A 23468-nucleotide genomic window follows, 5' to 3' on the forward strand; every position below is an offset into this window, starting at 1 on the left:
AGAATGGAAGCAACAAGGCAATCTGACATGATTTATAATAATAATAATGCATTGGTTTTAAATAGCACTTTTCGAGACACAAATATGCTTTACATTGTGCAATATTCATTATCTCCATACTTCTTGATGGTAAACTACTATTGTCGCCACAGCTGCCCTGGGGCAGACTGACAGAAGCGAGGCCATCGGCCCTCCTGACCACCACCGACATTCACTCGCTCACTACATTCACACAGGCAATGTGGGTGATGTGTCTTCCCTAAGGACACAAATACAGTTATTGTGCGGGAGCCGGGATTCGAACCACCAACCTCTCAATCATAGGATGACCCGGTCAACCACCTTTAGTGTCCCCAAATATCAGGAATTTGATCTGAAAGTAAAGTGTTATCGAAACTGCAAAAATAACTGTGAAATTTCCAGTAAAACTAACTCATTCACCAAATCTAGAAAGTCCATATTGGCTTAGAAGCCCAGGTTTAAGAAGAGAATCCACCCACCTCTTCGTGACTTAACTGAAAGGAACCTGCGCTATAATAACAGCACCCATTTGAAACAGCCCACTGCTGTGGGTAGTTATAGAGAAAGGAAAGAAAGACGAATGTGACTCAGAAAAAAAGATCAGCAGAACAGGCAGAGAGGAAGGCAGGCATATTTTTCGTCTGTTCTTGTATGTCATTTAAATACATGAACCATTTTCCAGCTATCATTGAGCAGAGGTTTCACTGCAGCTGGGAATGTTTCAGAGCATGGCCCCCACATTATATCAGTTTAACTACACATGTTAATATAGTTACTTTGCATAAAACATAAAGTTCTTGCATAAAACATAAAAAGTAAGAGAAACAGAAAATGTACAACACAGACAGCCAGCAGAGCACAGAAACATAAAGATACTCAGTCATGTCTTCAGAGACCCATGGGTTTAATGTGTTTTTGATTTCTGAAACAGATGAATACATTTGTTTACAATAAATTACTGACAAAGAAATAATAAAAATATATAAATTAAATAGCAGCAATAATTATTTTGACTCGGTTGACGCTAACAAGTATTTTCAAGTCAAAATGCTCAAGGAGCCCACTTAAATTGTCAATATTAAAGTTCAAATTCAGTTGTAAGTCCTTTTTTTATTTTATCAAGTGTGTTTTTTTTGTTTTGTTTTTGCTCTGTCTGAAAAGAGAAATTGATTTCATCAGATATGTTGGTCCTTCCTCATGGCCTCTGTTGTTTCTTCTGGGTCCACCTCATAATGTTTTCTGACTGCTGCACAATTTAAACACTGTCCTTGTATCGCACTACGATAACTGCCTAAATTAATCATACTAATACTGACTAATGATGACTGGTTATTTGTTTAAAAGTCTTCATGCTGGTTTGAAAGTGACCATCCAAGATTTACGACAGTATTGAGTTGAGATAAATCCATTTTAGAGTTTTTAGAGTATAATATGTGAGTGTCACTATTTGTATCAACACTCCTGGTGAAATGGGACTCGCGATATTGGATCAGTAGGGAAAAAAAGAAGAAGAAAAAAAAAAAGGATCAGTGCCACCATATTTTCATAAATGAAAGGAATACATTCTCATTGCAACACTTTGATATTGTGTAATTGCATTGTGTTGCCTAAGAGGGGTATGCATTACACTGCTTATTTTTTGGTTATTCACTGATTGTCCCAAATAGGGATTACATCCCTCAATGGGGACATGTGTTAGCTTTGTCTTGTTTGTACTGCTGGCCATTCAGTCAGCAAATAGACATTCAAGTAGGTGTGACGATCATGATGTAGGGCTGAAAGCTAAATTATATCAAAAGCCTATTGGGGCTATGTGTATAGTTTTGGAGCCCTGGGTCCATAATTCATTACTGTGGAATATTGTTGTTGCATTTGATGCTTTGCCTCAGGATAATACAAGCTACAATAAGTACCTCAATATCAAGCCAAAACACAAACACTATAAAGCATCCACATTTATGCAAATGTATGATTTAGATTTTAGCAGTAAGGTCAGACTTGTCACAATAGCAGCTCGTGTGAAGTGTTTTGTGTCATTTGATTTGCTCATAAATTAACCTTTGGTAATTTTCAACTCATTTTGATCACATTTTACATTTTCCTTCTGGAGATGGATCGACTTGCCTGATAAAAATCTGATGAATTTCTGCACATTCAAATGTTGTAGTTGATGATGCATCTCACTGCTCATAAATTACAAGGGATGGAAGTGTGGTAAAAGGATATATAATGAGGCTCAGTGATGCAGGTATCATTTAATTAAAAAATGTTGCAACAAAACATGCATGCATCCAAACAGTCAAACTCTGCTCAGGCGGTGACACTGACGAAGGATGCTGAGTAAACTCGGCAGATGTTTGTAGGGAAAATTCACCAAAAACCTGCAGTGCAGAGATAAATATATATTAAGGGCTGCCTGTTTGTGTGAGTTCAGTGAATCACCAGTTGAATCATTTTGCACAGAGTGTGGCGCTGATCTTCTAGTTCATGTCTGAGCAAAAATAGAGGTTAAAATCAATGTTTTTGTGCAACTCAAGGTGAGTTAAGCATCCAGGATTATAGAGATAAACAGCAATGCCATCAATAAATGTTCAAAACAATTTTACATTGTCTTTTTGACTCATTTGATGCACAGCGTGCATGGCCAGAAATGTCAGCCTTTCATTTGGAAGCATCTTCGAGCTGAGCTAAATCCAGCTGTGTTTGTCTTAAAGGTTAAAGCCATGCCGGTAAACATTGTGCATTAACAGCCCTGAAATAGTGGCATGAACTCGGAAAGGTCAGCATCAAGAAATCTTTCACTGATTTTCGCACATGCAGGATGCATTTTAGAAATGTAATTAAAGGCAACCCAGAAAGAGAACATTTAACATTACTGAAGCTGTGAGGGCAGTGTCCTCTGGAAGGAGCCCTGCTGCTCTAGTGACAGTTTGCCGCTCTGCTGTTTGCATCTTCTTCATCTCTGTCTCATTTTGCTGCATCCTGAATGTAGCTTTTGTTGTGTTGCTTGCTGCTGTCGCACTGCTTTGCTATCATTTGTCCAACTTAAAGGGTTCAACTGAAGAGTATTCAGTCACGCTACAGCAGCGAAATTTAATTTCTGTCTTTTCTTCCATTGTAGTGAAGTCTACTCAGCCTTGCACCAAGTCTTTTTTTTATTTTTTTTATTATTATACCGGGACACAAATGGAATAGTAAATATAGCAGAGGCCCCTGAGGGGACTGGAGCCCCCTGGAGGTGTAAGCAAGGCGACTAAGTGCGGCAGCAAGGAAGGAGCTGTTGGTGACTGGTTCCTCCTGAGGGGCTGACAGATGCTGATGCTGACAGATCGAGAGAGTGATTATTCAGAGCTTTGGAGATGAACTAGTGCTTGTGTTAGCTGGCTCCCCTGGCAGTCGAATCACTCCCAATCAGGCTTCCATAAATCACACACACACGTGTCCTGGCACAGTGTGAAAACAGCACTATTGAATAAAGGTGGTCATGTCGCTGAAAGAGTGGTTATCAGAAGGAGTGCCATCAGTGACTACAGGAGCACTCCGTCTCAACGCCGAAGGTCTGGGCCGTGAATCCCTGCTCGTGTTCCTTATTTTTTTCGTGGAGGTCTTTTAATGTCTTTTCAGATTTTATTTTTTGGTTCCGTCAGCTTTGCTTGAATTTATGACAGCCCTTTAATCACTTTACAGAATAGGGATGTTAAAAGCAGGGCTATAATGACATTTTTTGAATCAGATTTGCCGCACGCCTTACAGTAAGTGTCTGATAGAAATGTTTTCATATAGCAGAACGTTGACGGAACATTTTCACAGCTGTGAGCGATTCTGCATAGCTTTCCCCTCTCCTCTGACAGAAGAGCGGCATGTCTCTCCCGTTCAAAGCACTTCAAGTGTCCTTGAAGTTGTAAACAAATAGTCTGGTGGTTCACATGAGCTCGAGTCGGGCTCAGATCGTCAAATGAAAGTGACACACGTTACTTCAGCATGCCACCAATTGAACAGAATCAAGTGACGAATCAAAATGTTCAGGCGCTCACTGAATAAATCTGCAGTTATGTTTTGTTAAAGATCACATTTTAAAATCCATGAATGAGACACATTATGCAGATGCTGGCACTAAAAATGTTACATACCCAAAATCCCCTTTAGCTTGGTTTTATTCATTTTAAGTGTTTTCAATTGGCCTCATATTTTCCGCAGCTCATTTTCATCGCACATAATGATTGGAATGAGAAGAATTAGCCAGCTTTATTTATAATTGAACTACTGTTTATAAAGCTTCATTTAAAAATGTGGATTTCTCTCTGTCCTTAAGTGTGTGTCTGATTTTTAACCTCTCAATAGAGCTCTTTCCACCTGAAGCTCTGCAGCTGTAAGTGTCGTACTGCTGCCTGAGATGCTGCAGATCATAGAAGGGAAAGTACATCATCAGAGAGTACGCACTTGACCATTTGAATACCATTGCAAGTCGAAATTATTAATCATGGGTAATTGAAATAAATAATAATAATAATAATAATCACTCCCAGTGATGGCAGCGCTGAAAAACTGCAGGTTAAATGGCTCAGTTTAAATCACATATAGGTCATATTATTATGTGCTGATCGATGTGATCCAGATTGGTCTTGCCTCTTGTTCTCATGTCTTGCGATAAAAGATGTCTTATCTTGTAAACATCCGTTTGGATCTGAAATAATTGCTGCAACAGTCTATCTGTAACGCCCATGACAGACATGCTTGCATGCGCTCAGACAGCTACGACGTATTTCATGTTGTGTTGTACAATAGTTTGACATATTCTTTTTACTGCATCACTTTTGTTTGTTCTTACAACATTTCTAAACCATCATCTTATTTTCGGCCTAAAAAGAATTCTGTTTGAATGAAGCTAAAGAAATATCACATAATTGTGCTTTTTTTTTGGTCCATTTTCTTTTATTGTGAGCACGTTCATTTGACAAAAAAAAGATCATATAAACATAATGCCGTTAGTCACACTGTAAGTCCTCATTAACATTGCAAATCCAATGTGAATAAACTCAATGATGTGCTTCGATGAGCTGTGAAATAATTCATTCATTTTGAAATATCCCCCCTTTAAGCAGAAAGCAACAGCTGCAAAGTAGCACTGACAAATCAATGGTTGTGCAGAGAGCAAAGTGTTAACAGTGGCTCTCTCTGGGCGCTAAACGGCATAAAACAATTTCAATGAGTTGTCATTCGAAAGCAATTTACAAAGCAGTAGGATCTCATTATTACATCAATTTGATTCCAATTAGAAACAAATGAATCAAATTATCCTTTCCATATCATGTGGCAAAATAACTTGATGGGAACTGAACGTGACAGACATAGATAAGAACATCATATCAGAAAATTGATTTCCTTTTTCTCTTTGTCTGATCATGTCTATTCCTTTTAAAAAAGGATAACAAAAGAACCAAAATAACAGGACACACAAATCAATTGTTTTTTCTTGTTAATTTTTTTAATAGATCACAAACGGCAAAATTAATTTACCCATTTAATAACCGCAGCACAGGCATTCTCCAGACATAAACAACATGGATCGCATTATCCTGTTCTACTCTGATGAGGATTTAATGGCATATTGAAATTAAATCCAACGAGTGTGTGTGTGTGAGATGGAATGTGTGTGTGTGCTAATAACTCTACCCTCTATTCATATCATTCCAGTTTGACGCATTCCTTTTCACATGTGAATTAAACATTCAGGTTTTCTTTTCATGGATCAACTGAAATCTAAATTCTCTTCCTGTTTATCTGAAACTTGAAGGTGGCTGTGAAAAGTTTGTAGCTTCATTCTTTAGCAAAACAGAGGCCGTGGTCAGCTAGAATTCTTCTAAGTATTTCATTTTAAGCTACAATTGGATGTGCATGCAAGATTTCACAATGAAAAAGTTATCAGCATTTTTCTCTTCCACCACAGAAGCATTATACCTTTCACTGGTTTTTCTGAGTGGGAAGATTGCTGTTATTTTATTTTTTTGTCTTTTGACATACATTTATGTCGCCGGCAATGACTGAGAAGTGAGTTTTTGTTATAAACAGCAGGGATCGACCACATCATCACTCAAATATGACAGTGAATACAGGAAAACAAAGTCGGGTGTCTTTTCCAACTTAACTCTGTGTGAAATGTTCCATTTTAGGAGTAAAAAAGGGGGATTTTGCACTTTTGTGAGTGCAGAACACATTACAGTTATTTAAAAAACCAGCATGGACCTTTTATTAACAACATGATTCATCACAATGTTCTCATTCTTTTGTGCCTACTGTATTAATACAGTCTAATGTCATTAGATTTCAGAATATTTAACATTGTATTTTAGATTTTAGAATATGTGTTGTTGAAGCACATGAATGATGAACCAACCTTTCAATTAGACTGTTAATCACCACAGAAACAGCACAGCCACTGACTGAAGCAAATGTCTCAACCTTGTGCGATTTAGTATAATCAAGCACTTTTTCCTCCTGCTTGTCTTTGTTGTTAGCGGTTTCTGAAGCTTTCACATTTCAAAAGAAGATTGTGTTTGTCTCTGGCTTTGAATTTTTCCTGTTAGAATGTATGAAACATTCTTTATTCCAAGCATAAAGGGTAATGCACATGAGGATACCTCAAGCAGAAAGTCAAACTACAGCGAGATGACAAACGTCATTTTTAAAAAGTATTAATCTGTTGATGAATAAGTATTCATACTGTATTCAAAGTACAGGAGATTCCTCCATTCATTTTGCTGAGAGTTTATACAATATATTGCTGGAGCTTATCCCAGCAGTCTATGGGTGAGAGGCGGGGCACACCCTGGACAAGCCGCCAGCTCATTGCAGGGCCACACATAGACAGACAATCATTCACACACACACACACTCACACATATACAGACAAGTTATTGTGCCCAATTCACCCCAGTCCCATGTTTTGGTGGGGGTGGGAGGAAGCCGGAGAACCCGGAGAGAACCCACGGCAGACACTGTTGCTGTGAGGAAACAGCGCAACCCACTGTGCCACCATGGGTCCCCATTTTAAAAAGTAGAACTCAAAGATTCAAAACTGTGAAGAAAACTTAGTATAGAATGACTATTCTGGTGGTACTTACATATTATGAAACCCATCGTGAACAAAGCTTATTAAGATTATGATTCATGCACAACATAAACCTCCTGTCAATAAGTAATTAGAAGGGAGGATTCTTAGTTAAGGAAATCCACTTGTGGAATATGAATAAAATATGTGCATAGAATGACTAATAAAGAACCGACACACTAAAATACGAGTTTCATCATCCTGCAATAAAATGTTAAGTAATTATTTAAATTAAAAACAACAACAAAAATGCTTCTAAGCCATATTCCTATATTGTTGCTCTCCTGTCTAGCGATAACATATCACACCTGTGTCTTTTGTAAATTAATAAAAAAGTTCTTATTTTAATTCTCAATTCACATCGGCCTGGCTTTATTACTTTATGTCCTTTTCTTCATTTGCTCATGAATAAAGCAATATTGGATTAAGTAAATACCCGTACAGTTTGCATGCTCCAATTTAAATTATATATTGTTTGTATTCAGATTTGAATGAAAAGGCCCTCTCTGCTTGTCTTGTGTTGGTTGCAGGACAGTGGGGCCACTGCATTGGGGAGGAGTGTGGCTCAGATGGGATTCAGAAAAGGACATTATGGTGCGTCCACATGGAAGGCTGGACTTCCCATCATACCCATTGCCAGCACATGGACAAGCCAGAAAGTCAGCGGCACTGCTTTAAGGTCTGCAACTGGCACCAGAATCTCTTTCAGTGGGAGGTGTCTGAATGGGGGGGCTGTGTTCTTGTCCCATTCTTTGCCAATGAACTCACACTGAGGACAGCTGAGTGCATTACAGCGCAACATGGCATCCAGAGGCGGAAGGTACACTGTGCGCGCACTTCAAACCGCACAACGGTATCCTCACGGATATGCGAGTTTTTTTCCCAGAAGCCACCTGTGGAGCAGGCATGCCTCATCCCCTGCCCCCAGGACTGTGTAGTATCAGATTTCACCTCTTGGTCAAGCTGCAGCAAAACCTGCGGCACTGGCCTGCAGCATCGGACTCGACATGTCCTTGCTACACCCATGTACGGAGGTGCAAACTGCCCCAACCTGACAGAAACCAGGACTTGTCCTAATGCTGTCGACTGCCCTGTTGGGGAGGGTGAGTACCAGTACAGCCTTAAAGTAGGGGCCTGGAGTCAATGCCGATTACCCCATCACAAAGATACCCTTCTGAATGGTAGGACCACAGTGGACATCGGCACCAGCGCCAGTGACAACAACACAGTCACAATGCACACATTGGCCTCTGGGCACTACTCCTATCACCAGCACCACGGCCACCAGCACCGGCCTCATACACAAAACGAGTATCCCACGGCATGGGAACTGGAGGTGGGATACCAGACGAGACAAGTGCGCTGCACACGGAGCGATGGCAAGAATGCAATGCTCAGGTAAGCCAATCACAAATGCTGCAATGTGTTGCATCTTTAAAAAAAATGACTTGAAGCAAGTTGGCTTCTCTGTGTAAACAGCGGTGGTTCACAAACCTCGTCAGGTAACTGGATCTGTCTTACATCAGTCTCTTCTACCACTGACGGCGCGTATGTGGGAAGGTGTAAAAGAGTTCTGTCACTGAAGGTGGCTGAAATAGTCCTAACGGAGCTGCTTGTTTCCATGTTTCCTCCGCAATACACTCGTATCATTCAGTCACATGACAGCAAAGTGATCAAGGGCCAGGGCCCTCATGGTTCCGGTGGGGCATTTGTTTCATGGCAAGTTGCACTCATGGAAACCAAATGCTTTTAACAATGGTGGTTATTTATTCAATTGTAACTAGATTATGTCTATATGACTGTTCCTTCAGAACAGTCATATATTGGTGAAGCATTTTGTGAGGTAAATGTCAAGTGCTGCTACCACCCCATCACCTGCTGTTTAAGATAATCCTGGTATTTGATTTGATAAGGATGGATTTGCACTCGTACAAAATGCGAAATTATACACACATCCAGAGATAATCAGTATCTCATTTTGTAGGAGATTTCTTTTTCTTTTTTTTTTAAAGCTCGTATATAATATTGACAGAATGTCACATTACAGTCTGCCTGGTGTAAAGTCACACCATTAGTTGACTCTTTTAATCAAGGCCAGCCATGGGAGATATGTGAACCCCTTCAGAGTAGAAAGTGAAATCTAAAAGTATAAATTTTAGTTTTGTTTCCAGAGAAAAACAACTTTTGTTATATCTACTCATGGAATTGTGTTTGTGAAAAAGAAAATAAAGGGGGCGAGACCAGAGGTTTTCAGTTGGATGTAAACTGCAAACTCTGTGCTGGAAGAAATTCATTTATTTTTCATGCACGAAATAAAAGTTAATCAATGGATTTAACTCTAGTGTGGCTGAATGTGGCATCATGCCAGATTGTTTGGCTTTGTGATGAATGAATATATAAATGAATGGCCTTAAAGGAGAATATCTTGTGTTTAACAGTCCCATGCCATTATCTCCAACAACACACGAGGTCCACATCGTTATGGCTTCAGTGTGAAAGGATCATTTCCACTACAGTTTCTAATTAGCATGATATTTACTAAGACATTTTTGAATATGGATTTCCCACATGAGTTCTGCCTCATTCTCTTGTTCTAATTGCAACCCGATTATAAAGTAAAATTCTAAGAGAACATTGCACTCACATCTTAATAACCCAATTAAATTGTCCAAATTGAACAATGGGAGGTTTAATTGCTTGACTAATGCAATTGTTCCATACTCTTAAGTGAGTTTAAGTGATCAGCCTTTTGTAGCAGTCGAATGTAGTAGAGTGTAAAGGCTGTACGTCATGCCTGAGGCCCGTTATATTATTTCATATACTGTATATTGACAGTTATAGTTGACATTTGTCCATGAGAAAATCAAACTACAAATAAATGTTCTCGGTGAAGGATCTATTTCTTGTTATTGATGTCATTTTTACCTTGTCTATGAATGTAAATCCCAAAACCTGACACTTAGCAACTAAGCTGGAATAGCGTTATACAGATTTTCTATTTTTTCGGTCTCAACTCCAGAATGTGTTCTTCAGGTGTTGTTTTGCTTCTTTTCCTCCAGTCTCTGCACCAAGGACAACTCCCCCCTAATGTTCCAGGCATGTGGGATGCCCAAAGACTGTCAGACATCCGACTGGTCATCATGGAGCCCCTGCTCTAAGACTTGTCGTTCCAACGACCTGTCGCCTGGTTATCGCCTCCGGTCACGGATCATGACACAGATCCCAGTCGGAGGGGGCAAACGATGTCCTGCCCTTGAGGAAAAAGAAGCTTGCAACATCATAGGAGATTTACTCCCAAACTGTCCCAGGTAGCTCCGAGGAGTAAGGATCTCATTTTGAGCTCACAGTCCTCAAAAACAAGAGCTCTGTGCACATATAATCTCCTGATTCAAATTATTAAACAGAAAAGTCTAAAAAAAAACTAATTATTCATTTTTCACATGGACTCCCTGAGCTTCTTCACCTGATTAATCATTGTTAGACAAAGCTTGAAAATATCTGTGACTTGACTATTGAATTACTGCATGTTTTGACATTTATTATTATGTGTTATAAATGACAAATAACACATATTGTTGAGTTGGAAAAAAAATAGTTTATTTACATTCACTAAACAAAGTATAAGTAGAAAAGTATTTACACTGCTGGTAGTTTGTTTGATTTGCTACATGGCGTGCCTCAGAGCAGAATATTTCCATGATTAGGGAAAACTCATTACAAAAATTAAGCATCTGATAGATCACCAGAGGCTGTTGTTCTGGTAAACTCCTCCAATAATAAGGCTTCATGCACTGATGCATTTTTCATAGTTTAGACCAAACATTTGTTTAGAATTCAAAATAATCATTCCTCCCTCCTCCTGACACACGGTGGGAGCGGATCTAACCTCAGACAGCTCTTTGTAATTTGTCTTTTCCTTTTTTGTGGCTTTTGAAATTCCTCCCGTGTGTTTGTCGATACTGAGCTCTTTTCAATTAATCAATGTATAAATTGCCACGTTGTTTCCACACGTAGGCAAATATGACTCCTGTATTCTCCTGGGGACATATCAAACAGTAACTCCAGCAGCGATTAATTTCCATTTACTTGTTTGCTTTTTGAGCCTACAGTGTGTGCCGTCTGCTTTTTCAGTTACGTGTGGAGAACCACTGATTGGGGAGAATGTCGCATCTTCCCTTTACTGAGCCAGCAGGACCGCCGGCGAGCTAACATCAGCATTTTGTGCGGAGGGGGGGTCCAGACCAGGACGACCTACTGTGTTCAAGTCCCAGATGACTCCATCCCACATCACAGAAAAGAGGGTAAGTGTATCCACCTACATCACAGTTGAGCCATATAACATGAATGTATTCCAAATAAACTTGGTGGTGTGTTCTAACAAGAGCCGCAAGGTTTAAATTCTGAAAGAAACATCAGCAGGAGAAAAAAAAAGTGTGTTCAAAGCAAGGAGACAATATGCATTATCATTTCATTTAGAGTGCATTTCCCTGACTTTAAACGGCAGGGACCCACTGCTCTGCATGGGAAATAGCTCATTTTTCTCAAAGGTTTCATGGCCTTTTTTCTTTCTTTTTTTATTTGAAAGACTTTCTTTTTTCTTTAATGCTTGCTGAAATCATACAGAATCCTCCCCCCCCCATCTTTAATGGACAAAAACTGTGTTGATGTCCTTCAGGTATGTATTTTACAATGCATGCATCCCATCTCTTTCTCATCTTCTCTTCTCACGCGTTTTGAAATTTTTGCGTTGCCCCGAGAGATGAAAAGATTGATTCTACTCTCTTGTTTGTATAGTAAAAATAAATGAATCGGAACACAAAGTGGAAACAACATAAAACACACAGCCTGAGTCCATTTCATATTTAAACTCATTGTACCTCTGTACCCAAATGTAACAACATTCACATTGTGTTTGAATGATAGAGAATTCATTTCCTGGAGACATGACATCACTGAGAGGTTGTCAGGGAACCTGAAGAGACACCATGTTTTTACTGTAAATCTGTAGCTATGCTGTGCTCAGCTATGCTGAGCAATAGACATTACCGGTTATGCCTTTAAATCCTGTTTTCTAATGTATCATATATCTATTATAGAGAAATAACAATTTACGTTTGATCTTACAGTGATTTATTTTAATGTCTTTCATTTATTTCTTGTAAAAATGCCCTTCCTGGAATGCACAGCAGCATATATCCCTATTAAACAAAATTAATAAGACTGATAATTATTATTAAATTCTGACCCTGGTTCCATGGTTTTTATGCTCCAAACAAAGCAACTGCTTGTGCACATCAGGCGAAAGAGGACCAACAGCTGCCTGGAGGGATTTGGTCGTCGTCAGCAGCAAATTACTTGACTCAGGATTTCATGACATTCCTGAGCTGAGACATTGTGGAAAATTCCACTAGATACAGTAGCCGGAAATTCCTCTATTCTGCCAGCATAATAACACATTAATAATACAAAGTACACAATGATGCTTATTATTACAGCCAACGTGTATGTTAGTGTGGGAATTATAACCACCTCAATCACTTTAATGTGGGGGTGGACAAACTAGCTAACACCCAGGCTGCATGCTGTACAAGAATCACGGCACTCCTCTTGGAATCGAGGAGAAATTGGATTTTTTAGAGGACAAATAAAATATGCCTTTGTTAAATGAGGACTTGCAAGGACACTGAATGTGAAGCAGAGCCTGCTCATCCCTCGACCCGGTGAATTATTGTTATTTAATAATGCGATGTCCTGATCACGTGGATTTAACAAGCTGTAATAAACATGTGGCATAATATGAGATGATAAAGTCAGTCAATTTTGAATTTTAGGATTTCAAGACAGATAATGCATCACAACAATGTCATGGTGTGGAGATCATACAAGTGGCAATAAATTCACCTTGGACTGTATTACTTAAGTAACAGTCTTATGCAACATATAAGGTCAGCTGCATTTACAAGCCATGATGTTTATACAGTATACATGTATGCATATATGCATTATGCATTTATATATGTAGATCTTATTTTTAAAGAGTCAAATTTAGAATGTTTCAAACATATTTAATGATGATCACCCCCATGCTCAAAAATATAGGTTATCAATTATGTGCAAAGAATATAAACAACTATAAAATACTTATTTTTTACTTTGTAGTGATGCTAAATCTATTCAGCTTGTTGCTACGGTGACGCTGCTGTATCAAGAAGTAAAAAGACAAAGACCTAAACTAAATCTATTATTTTCTTGTAACTGAGGCTTCGATAAGTTATTCACTGTTTTCATAAAACTGAGCACAAATTTCACTTTGCATTCGGCTTTCAAACTCATACACTCTTCGATCTTCTTCAGTGTCCAGGCCGGTGAATTCTGGGCTGTGCTCCGGTGAGCCCCCCTCTGCCGTCCAGCACTGCACCGTCCCTTGCCAGCACCACTGCTTGCTCTCCCTGTGGTCATCCTGGGGTACCTGCATATATGATTGCAAAGAACCACAAGGGAAGAAAGGTACGTTCACAGCATCTTAAAATATGAACTTAAAGCCCAAGATGAAACATTTCAATGTGCGCAGCCCTTTTCCTTCAATGCCAATATATTGTAACTATAGTCTTGTAACTTTCAATTGTTTTAAGTATTATGCAAATGTGTGCAATCTATGGTTGTCATGCAGTCCAATTTGTGGTTGAAGTCAGGAAAGTGCATCTCACTGTGGGAGATGAAATATGACAATTGTGCATTGCTGCCACATAATTAAGCATCATCCCATCTTTCAAAAGACGTGGCTGTCTGAAGCATCATGCAGAGGACTACTAAAAATACAAGCATAGCAAAGCTCCTGATGTTAACATAAAAATCTAGCTGCTCGCCCCATTTAGCGCTGGTTATCGCCAGCTGTATATGCAAAGTGGATAATAACATGATTGCCCATTTGACAAAATGACAAGAATCCAACAAAAACGTAGGTCAGAGTATTATTTTAAGTGATGTGGACATGTACATTTTCAACTGCCTTTCTGTTAGCGAGAGATGGACACACCCAACCCCTCCAAAAAGAGTTACAGTTAGTGGACTAACCAGCTGATATGTTTTAAAAGTGATGCTTATAATTACACAGATGGAGCTTTCGTTTAATAATGAGCACTCAACCAAAAAACAATTAGCTGTTGGGTTTTATTGCTTAGAGCCATGTAGCACATTTACAACCGCTGCAACTATGACTGAGTACAATCGACGTGGGCAACAAGGGACTTTGCATTAACCTCCTTTGTCATTTGCATGTTTTCAATTTAGCGAAGCACCATGTGTTGCATGTCTAAACGGACTATCGCAACGTAGACACTGAAGAGGGGGACGGAGCTGCTGATGTATGATGGAGGGCGAGTGAGGGAATGAGAATGAGTGCAATAGAGTAATGTTGTCAGAGCAGTCAATGCTCAAGATGTAAGTTGTTTGTTGATAAGCTACTGGCTTAGAGATGGTGCGATCTCGACGAAGACACCATATAGAAAAACTACAGCATACAAAAAATGCACACTCGTAGTTCAGATTTCACTTTCTGGGGGGGGGGGTTAAAGGAGCATCAGTGAGGGGCTTCCTGTCTGCGTGTGTGCATAGAAGCATTCAGCATTCTCATGCTGTCTAAACGTTCTCATCTATTCTCACAGGTGAACGTGTGTCATATCTGACAGCTCGTAGGGGCTGTATGTGTGTGTGTGTGTGTGTTTAGTGTGCGCTGCATGCAGTGTGTTAGCGCTGCGCTAAAAGGGCAGCGTGACCTCGCCCCTGCCGTGAGTAAATGGGCATGAAAGCCCCCCGGGGAGCGAATGAAGTGTGGATTGTTCCGGTCAGTACCCACAATCTCCAACGAGCATCTCAACAGGACGAGCCAACTCCTCTCACAGACGGAGCTGTTAATATATTCCAAAGGGTGGGGTGCAGCAGGTTGTTTTTCTTTTTTCTTTTTTTCTTGCGATGGGGGTTCATAAAGAGCCACGCTTTGCGGCAAGCTTTGTTTGCTGGAAAGCAATGAAGTCGTAGACATTGTCATGATCCGAGTCTTTTGCCCGTGGGCCGTGGGATGTAAAGAAATTCTTTCTCCTTGCTGCATCTACACTTAGCCTTTATGTTTCGTATCAGAATGAACGGTGAGCCATCTCTACCCAACAGGCCCGTGGGATCATAGCATCAAAAGAGCAAAACTAGTCAGGATGCTTATTCCGCTCCAGCTTTGTTGTCTGGAAAATTACAACTTTAAATTGCCTCACAATAGCTTTATGCGCTTTCAGATTGTTTCATGCTATTGAGTCCCTTCGCATTGTGCAGTTATTTTGGGAAATGAACAGCGCACAAGTGGTTATGTGATGAAACTGTGTTAATAGCCTCACTCAAAGTCACAGTTTTGACGAATGGTGTATTTCTGAATGACAACGGGCCAAAAATCCCTCGATAGCCATTGCTTTCCCTGAAATGAACCTGGTACGACCACGGAATCTCTCAATTATTAATATCAATGGGGGCAAGCACATGCCAAATATTTTTTTGTGGCTTGAATGTGAGAAGCAGTCAATGCTTTAGGCAATACTGCTACCACGGTCGCTTTGCTCTCGGATAGCACTCTCTGGCAGCACCACAGATCAGACGACTGAACTGGTGCCTGGCACCCGCAGTCGGTCAGGGGATGTAATTTGTTGAGTGGGTATCATGGGGTTAGACACGTCCACCTGTGCAAGGAAAGACTGCGGTACCTTCCTGCCACAGTTTCAGTGCTGTGGCGAAATGAGGATGGCTCCAAGAAAATTGCCGCTGCAGCTCGGGTGTTGGCTGGATGAGGTGCCAGGAGCTGAGAAAAAGCTTCATGATGCTGTTGTTTTTCATCTACCAGGACATTCTTCTATGTCATCGGGGAATTGGAGGAGCCCAGAAGTCGATAGAGACTGTAGATTAGAGGACGATGTGTCAAGTAAGAAGAAATATTTCATGAGCAATCCAGCTTTGAGAGACGGATAAGAGCTATGGGCCAGTTGACTCATTGAACATACTCAGAATCATATATAAAAATGTATTAAATATATATATTTTTATTAAATGTGAATTCCCCTTTCACATCTCCCTGCTCTATTTTTTCTTTAAATTATTAAGCATATCAACAAGATAGTACTGAATTTAAAAAAAAATGTTCAACAATATTGCATACATGTTATTTAATTGATAGCAATTGAAAAGTAGAATGATGTTGTAATCCGGGGAACCAAAAATTCAAAGCCATTTCATGGAGAATACTGTATTCTTGAGAGTTCTACGGTTAATTATTGCTCTTACTTCTTGTTTAGAATAGATGGGTCTTAAAAAGGTTAAGTGGAAGACAAGTGGTAGAGCTTAAAAGCAAATTACATAATGCTAATGTGCTTGTTTTACAAGAGTTCAATTCAGGGTCACAGATCAGAGTCCATCAATGCAACAGAATGTAATTATTCACATATTTCACCTATTGTCTGCTTTCAATTAGTATTCCTGGCTGTTAATGGTCACGTTTCGCCGACTATATTGAGAATCTCATGCCATTTAGATGAATATCTGGTTACAGTTATCTAAATCTAAATACATTTTTTATTGTTTGTTATTGTGCTTTTCAATTTGTTGTAGTGCTTCTATTTTGTTGTAGTGATTTGCACTTCAGGGCCACCGTAGTATTTGTTACGTAATGTCTATTGTCCCTGTTAAATTAATTCATAAAATAAATACTAAATCGACAAAGATCATTGCTGATTGGACAGTCACATTGGAAATATTTTTTAGGAAATAAATGTGATGTATAATAAGTGATAAATAAATAAAACGTTTTATTACATTCCTGAAAATTTCCAGCAACATTTGGCCAAAAAATAAGTACAGCTCATGTTGCCATTTTTTGATTACGCTGTCTTTGTTGCAACAGTCCAAATAATAGCTGTCTTTGTTGATCGCGTGCACCTAACTTGTGTTGTGTTTTTCCGCTTTGTGGTTGTGTTTCCTAGTTTGCTGTTGTGAATTTGATATATTTTGTCATGTTTTTGTATTTATTAACTCGCTGTTTAATTTCTTGTTGTGTTTTGTGAGCCGTTGTTACAAACACAGCAAATGACCATCATCGGAAACACTAAATATACCCGCAGCAGGATAAAAAATGACACACACTAATTGGAGAGGAGTCAAGTCCATTGTCACTGTAATGTCACCTGAATCACTGTCTTTCACCACTGATGTGTCAGAGGCCTCATTATTTCCTTCACTTTCTCCTGTACAGCTCCAGAAATTCTTCCGTCTTTACAGAATGTGTTTCTTTTGAATATGAAGCACAAGACAGAAATGACTTTTCAAAGGCAGTTCTCGACATTTTTCACATCACATGTTGTATTACTTGAAAGGTTAATGAAGTTCCCAGCACTCTGGTGGATAAGCAAAATGTATTGGCCATTTGCTTGAATCTATTTAAAGTTATACAAATGAGAGGGTCACAAGTCAACAATAGCAAATGTTTGCTTTTGGTTTATTGAAACTTAAAGGCAGTTTCATATAGATTAACCAAATGCAATTTGAAATTCTTTGAACATTGCAGTAATTTACAATCCCATACTTAATACTTTGTGTGGAGAGCATAGTGTGAGATCATATTATTTACAGCTCCTCTTATTCAAAGCTGAATCTAATAAATGTTGCTCTTCTAATCCCGCCATTACAAATAATGTCATTCAGCGCTATCTCATGAATAACAGAACTTTTAATTCACTTCAAAATGTCTGAATGTGTAACATGCAATAACAAATGTATACTATTAACATATGCTAAATACTAGTCAATCTCTCTGCATGCACTGTTCACTTTAAACTTTAAATTATCCTGCAAGTACTTGAATGTTCCGTTATCATTTGTATTTTATGTTGATTTTAGACACCAGACGGAGCTGCACTCCTAATCTCATTGTGTAGCTACTATGCCATGAAAATAAAGGCTTTCTATTCTAAAACATACTTGCATGGGTATGAAGCATCATTTTATTTCCTAAAGTTACTGTGGAGAAATTCAACAAAATTATAACATATTTTGTTGTTGTTGTAAACAATAAGATAATAAACACAGACTCCTTTGCCTTATTTCAAACTCGCATTTGTTGTTATTGTTCCACTCTCATGGTTTTTGGTGATGTTGAGAGGTGTTGCTTTTGAGAGTGCAGATGATGTAAGATCTAAGTAGTGGATTTCAGAGAAAATGACCAGTGAAGTCTGCATCTGAAGATTGTAATAATTGTATCATTAACTGAATGATGAGTTAGAATGAAACAGCATAAAATATTGCACTTATTATTCTCTATTAGGTTTCAGACACCGGAGGAGAGAGCCGTTGTGGGAGTCCAGCAGTCCCCAGGAGGTCTGCCCTCATCTGGTGGAGTTCCTCCCTTGTGAAGATCCTGCGTGCTACACGTGGCAGATCCAACCAGAATTACGATGTACCCCCACTACCGGCCTGTGTGGTCCTGGAACTGCGGCCCAGAATGTGAGCTGCGTCAGCGCTGAAGGTAATCTTCTGAATTGGCGACGTAAATAATCAGTTTGTGCAAAATTAGAAATCTGTATTTGCATCATGGATTGTTATCCAGCTAATACACCCAGAGGCGTTTCTTCCATTCAAAATCATCACAGCAATATTTTTGACACATTCTAAAACCTAAACCGATTGGTGTCATCATTTCTTGTGACATTTGGGCAGACAGGTTTGCAGTTGTCCTCTTTTTCCAGTCCTTAAAGCAATGTAGCTACCAATGCAAAATCACAGCTAAGAGGACAAGCTTAACATTTTTAACTCTGTTTTGGTTTGACTGCATGTATTTCAGTATTAATATTGACTTTAGGATTTCAAATCAATCCAACTCTATCTACGTGTGGCTGTAAAAAATCATTACGTTCATAGGAGAGCCATCAGCACTGTGGGCTAAAAACGAAATGTTATCAATAATATTGTGACGTATGAACCATCAGGTATAATGTGAAGTCTGTGATGAGCCATTTCTTCACATTGGGTGATCAGAATATCCGAGTTAACGAAGCATGCGTAATTCATGAGGGTCCATCACGGAGTTTATGTGCGCAGACAACATTGGCCTGATTAGAATCAAGAATCACAGCCTCCTATCAGGCATTAATTGCTCATCTGCATGGATTTTAAACCTAATTGCGTACTTTTCGTGTGCCTTGTTATTCCATCACAATAAATCATGTGTGTGTGTTTATCAGGAAGACAGTGGCGGGTCCAAATCTATTAGCCAGCAAGAGAATCTAATGACTGGTGACAGGACAACTAAGAATTTGAGCTTTGTTAGGTTAGAGGGAAAAAAAAGTATTGTGAAATTATCCACAGCAGATTTATTGCCGGTGAATTTTGACAAGTTGTTCACTGTTCCTCTCTTAATTGGAGCATCAGACTCATTATTGCCACACAGTATTTCATTCGGTGTTCGGGTCAAGTTGTTCAGTAATGTAAAGTCCAATAGAGAGATGTTCTTGCTGTAGCCTGACACAGCAGGGATAGCTAGATCAGGAAAGCATCGTCACTGTGTTTAACACCGAGAGTTACGGTTTCCTGGGTGATAGGACTTGATCGAAGAGCAAATAAAGACACGACGTGATTCCATTTAAGATACTTGCTGAACATTTTTTGAACAGCCAAATTAGAAAACGTCAAACTGTCATCATAACTCGTGACATGAAGCCTTTTTCTATTACATATTCGAGATTTTGGATGCAATTACTTCCGATAAAGCGAGTAAATAAGTCTGTTTGATGACGTGAATGTTGATGAAGGATAGAAGATGTTGTGGACAGTATAAGTTGCAATATGTTTTTAATATGACTCTTTGTTTTATGCAGACATCTCAATAATATCTCTTTCCAGTGGCCAGTTTTTCCTCAAGACGGAATATGCATTTAGTGACATTTCTTTTATGCGTGGCATTTATATTTTTGTAGACCTTGGAAAAAAGCAGCCGCTAATTGCCAGCATGTCTGCACTTTCAGACTCACCACATGCAAATTGTCCTTCTGAGCCAGAAGTAAAGATGAGAGACACGTTTTGTGTGTGTCTTTGTCTGTGTCTTCTATTTAATGCGGACAAGTCTGAATTCATTCAGATCAGTCAGTCTGGCGGGTTTTTTATTTTCATCTGTGAAAGAGCTGTTTTGAGAAAAGAAAATATATAATTTATTAATTCTCCATAATATAAAAAGACCAAAAAGAATATAGCATATGAATCTTTGACGATATAGCTACATATTTCTACCTTTGTCACACTGCTTTAGAAGCATGAAAGGCTTTCATGTTCACAAAAAGTGCACGGGTGTTCTTAACTTTGATGCTTCTTTCGATTGTTCTACGTATTAATTCATGAGTCGCTAAAGTGTTTCAGGACTTGCGAATATAAATGCCAGAATTTACAAGCAGGAAGTGTCCAGTTGGTTAGCGCTGCGCTCTCTCAATGCAAGAAGGTTGTTGATTTAATCTCTGACCTTTGAGTTTCCATGCCCCCCCCCCCCCCCCCCCCCCCCACGTGAATTGGTGAGCTGCACGTTTCGGCTGTAATGAAATGTGATGAGCTGATGACCTGTTGGAGGTGTAACCCTCTCGCCTGAATGTCAGCTGGAAGGGGCGCCATTCCCTCCGCGGTCAGACACGTGTGAAGCAGTTATAGACTATTTCAATTCAATTTTCACATTTCACAGGAGCTTCAATCAGATTAAGCTAAATCCAGGCCTGAAGGTGAATTGTCACTCATGTTATCTGCGTCATCTCTGAATTGCTTTGGTGTGATTCTGCTGATGAGTTTCCAATATTACCTTGCAGTATTTTTCAGCTCGATCTGTGGAGAGAGGGAGTGTGGAGGTGCTGGCGGGTAAATGATTAGGCTGGACATTTTGATACGCGTAGTTATTGTTACGATAATATTCGGTTTTTTCTCAAGCATACGAACAGGAGGGGTTGATGAGAAGTTAAAATGAGTACCGGTAATAAAGATTATATAACTTAAAAATATGATGCTGTCAAAAACAGGAAGCATGTATGGATTTGTGGAGGCATCGCTCAATAGTAGTAGCTTGCCTTCTAATCATATTGAATAAGCCCTGGTTATATTTTTACAGGTGGTGTTGCCTTCATACAGGAAGTGCTACAACAGCCTCAATACATTTAATGTTGCCTGTGCATTGGTCTTATAAATCGACACCGTTGACATCAACTTCTCTTTAAAGTTGCTCGTGGGTATTGTGGACCATTAGGGGTGTCTCCTTAGTGCCAAATCAAAAGGTATATATAGCTCGATTAAGCCATCCTCCACTGCAGGCATAATACATATCAAATATTGTGTCTGAGTTTGATCCAGTGATCCAGCCTTGCAAAATTAAGAAAGTATATCCAAAAAAAACATCAATTATACAGTAATATAACTCAAAAGGTTCTGGACGGATCTTGATGACATTTTCATTAAAAGTTGGGAATGTTTCCAGGAACAGATACTTACATTTTGGTGATAATCCAGAATAGATCCTGGATTATGGATAAATTTGAAATTTTCGTTAACATCACAGTCAATGGAGCTTCAAAATGTGTTCCTCTATATCGGTTGATTATTGATTAATGTGTCTGGAATTTGACACAGTCATGTAGGGCGGGGGCCACTATGTTACCATCGAATTACATCTGGATCAGATCCAGAATGACGTTAAATTACATTTTATAATTGAAAACCCCATTTACGGATTCAAAAATCTGTTAAAAATCCGCATCAACTCTGATTCAGTTTTACTTTTCATGGTTGGTGTATAAAGATACCAATAATGATCTAGAACTTTTTGATGATGTGCCTCTCTAAATCAATCTAATTATAAGGGAATGAGCTGCTCGGCGGAGGTCTGCGCTCTCTGAGGGCTTTTCTACTGTAATATTTTAAAAAATGATTCCAATATCATTGATAAATTACACTTAAAACTTTACATTTTATATTTTTATGTCTTATTTTTTGTTAAGTTCAATAAAAAAGCTAATTATTTTTGCTAATCAGACTGACTGTAGAATCTTCAGGGAAATAACGATCCAGTTGCTGGTGGCGGTTGACGGCTGCTGACACTTATCAGGCTGATGGTGAGTGATGAAGTTGGTGAGTTTGTGAAGGCGGTTTATTGGGAGGGGGGCACATAACAACGACACGAATGAAATCGACAGTAGCAAGATGATAGACTAACAATAAAGGTTTATCGCTGTGCTGTTGGATCTTTATAACCGGCTGATGAGAACAGCTGGTGTCTCAACTGACAGCCCCAAACAATGACAGCAGGGAATTAAGATTGAGCCTTCATGAAAGGTGTGAAGTTTATACAATGGAGTGCTGGGAATTTTATTTTATTTTATCACAAATCCAACAAAACAGTGTCCAAGATGTTAAATACAATGTTTTACAAAGCATTATCGGGGGGAAAAAAGTTCAAGCTAATAACTTTATTTTCATCTTTTATTTAAAGCGCTCCTAAATGCCTGCTAAGTGCCTACCATTCGAGTTTTAAATAGAAACTCAGTTGCGCCACAGCCTCGTCTTCATTGTCTTTGTAAATGCTACACATTTCCAATAGAGGACATGTACAGACCAGCCAAGTACAGAATGAAATCTATTTTCTATTCAAAATCACACCAGAGAATTCCCATGGAGCGATAGAACACTCTCAGAACTTCCTATGCCGATCAACATAAATGGGCTCCATAGAGTCAAAGAAAATTCAGCCAATTGTAAATGTGTTTTTCATATAATGGTAGTAACAATAACTTACATTGCTTTTTCTGAATAAGATGAATATTTTTTGTATTTCGGGCATTTTGATGTATTATGATACCACTTCTTCGAGCCTTTTTCTGTTCAAGCAATACGGAAACCCTCACTATAACATAAATGCCAAGCTGTATTGATTAAAGACAACACAAGGTCATTTCTGAAAGGATTTATGTATGGAATAATGGAATAGACCAGCCCAGGACATTTTATGACTTCGAGAGGCAGATCACCCAGATGAATTTCCCCTTGCATAAATGCATAATGCACAAATATATCAATGTATCACTCTGGACACACATGAACTTTACCTATATTTACCTTATCCTCCTGAGTATAACATTATTTTGCTACCAGCAATGGCAGCTGTCTGATCTCACCACTGCAACTTAAGCAAACAAATGCGTCATAAGCTGAGCAGCGTGGTTCCCTCCTTAACATTGCTCAAGTGCACGAGTAACAAATGGTAGCATGTCCCAGGGCAGGCTGTTGTTTCTCA

The 23468-nt window shown here is 39.1% G+C and overlaps 1 protein-coding gene across 1 annotated transcript in view; it reads left to right on the plus strand.

Annotated features, from left to right (window-relative positions):
• The window catches only part of thsd7ba (thrombospondin, type I, domain containing 7Ba), a 97072-nt gene that overhangs the window by 16096 nt on the left and 57508 nt on the right, over positions 1–23468 (plus strand). Inside the window, exons 2-6 of the mRNA XM_068757916.1 lie at positions 7665–8527; positions 10189–10437; positions 11261–11430; positions 13484–13636; positions 18480–18680. Coding sequence (XP_068614017.1) covers positions 7665–8527; positions 10189–10437; positions 11261–11430; positions 13484–13636; positions 18480–18680 — 1636 coding nt within the window. The remainder of the gene's footprint in view (positions 1–7664; positions 8528–10188; positions 10438–11260; positions 11431–13483; positions 13637–18479; positions 18681–23468) is intronic.

This window comes from Brachionichthys hirsutus, unplaced genomic scaffold (genome assembly GCF_040956055.1).
Source record: "Brachionichthys hirsutus isolate HB-005 unplaced genomic scaffold, CSIRO-AGI_Bhir_v1 contig_1394, whole genome shotgun sequence".
NCBI lineage: Eukaryota > Metazoa > Chordata > Actinopteri > Lophiiformes > Brachionichthyidae > Brachionichthys > Brachionichthys hirsutus.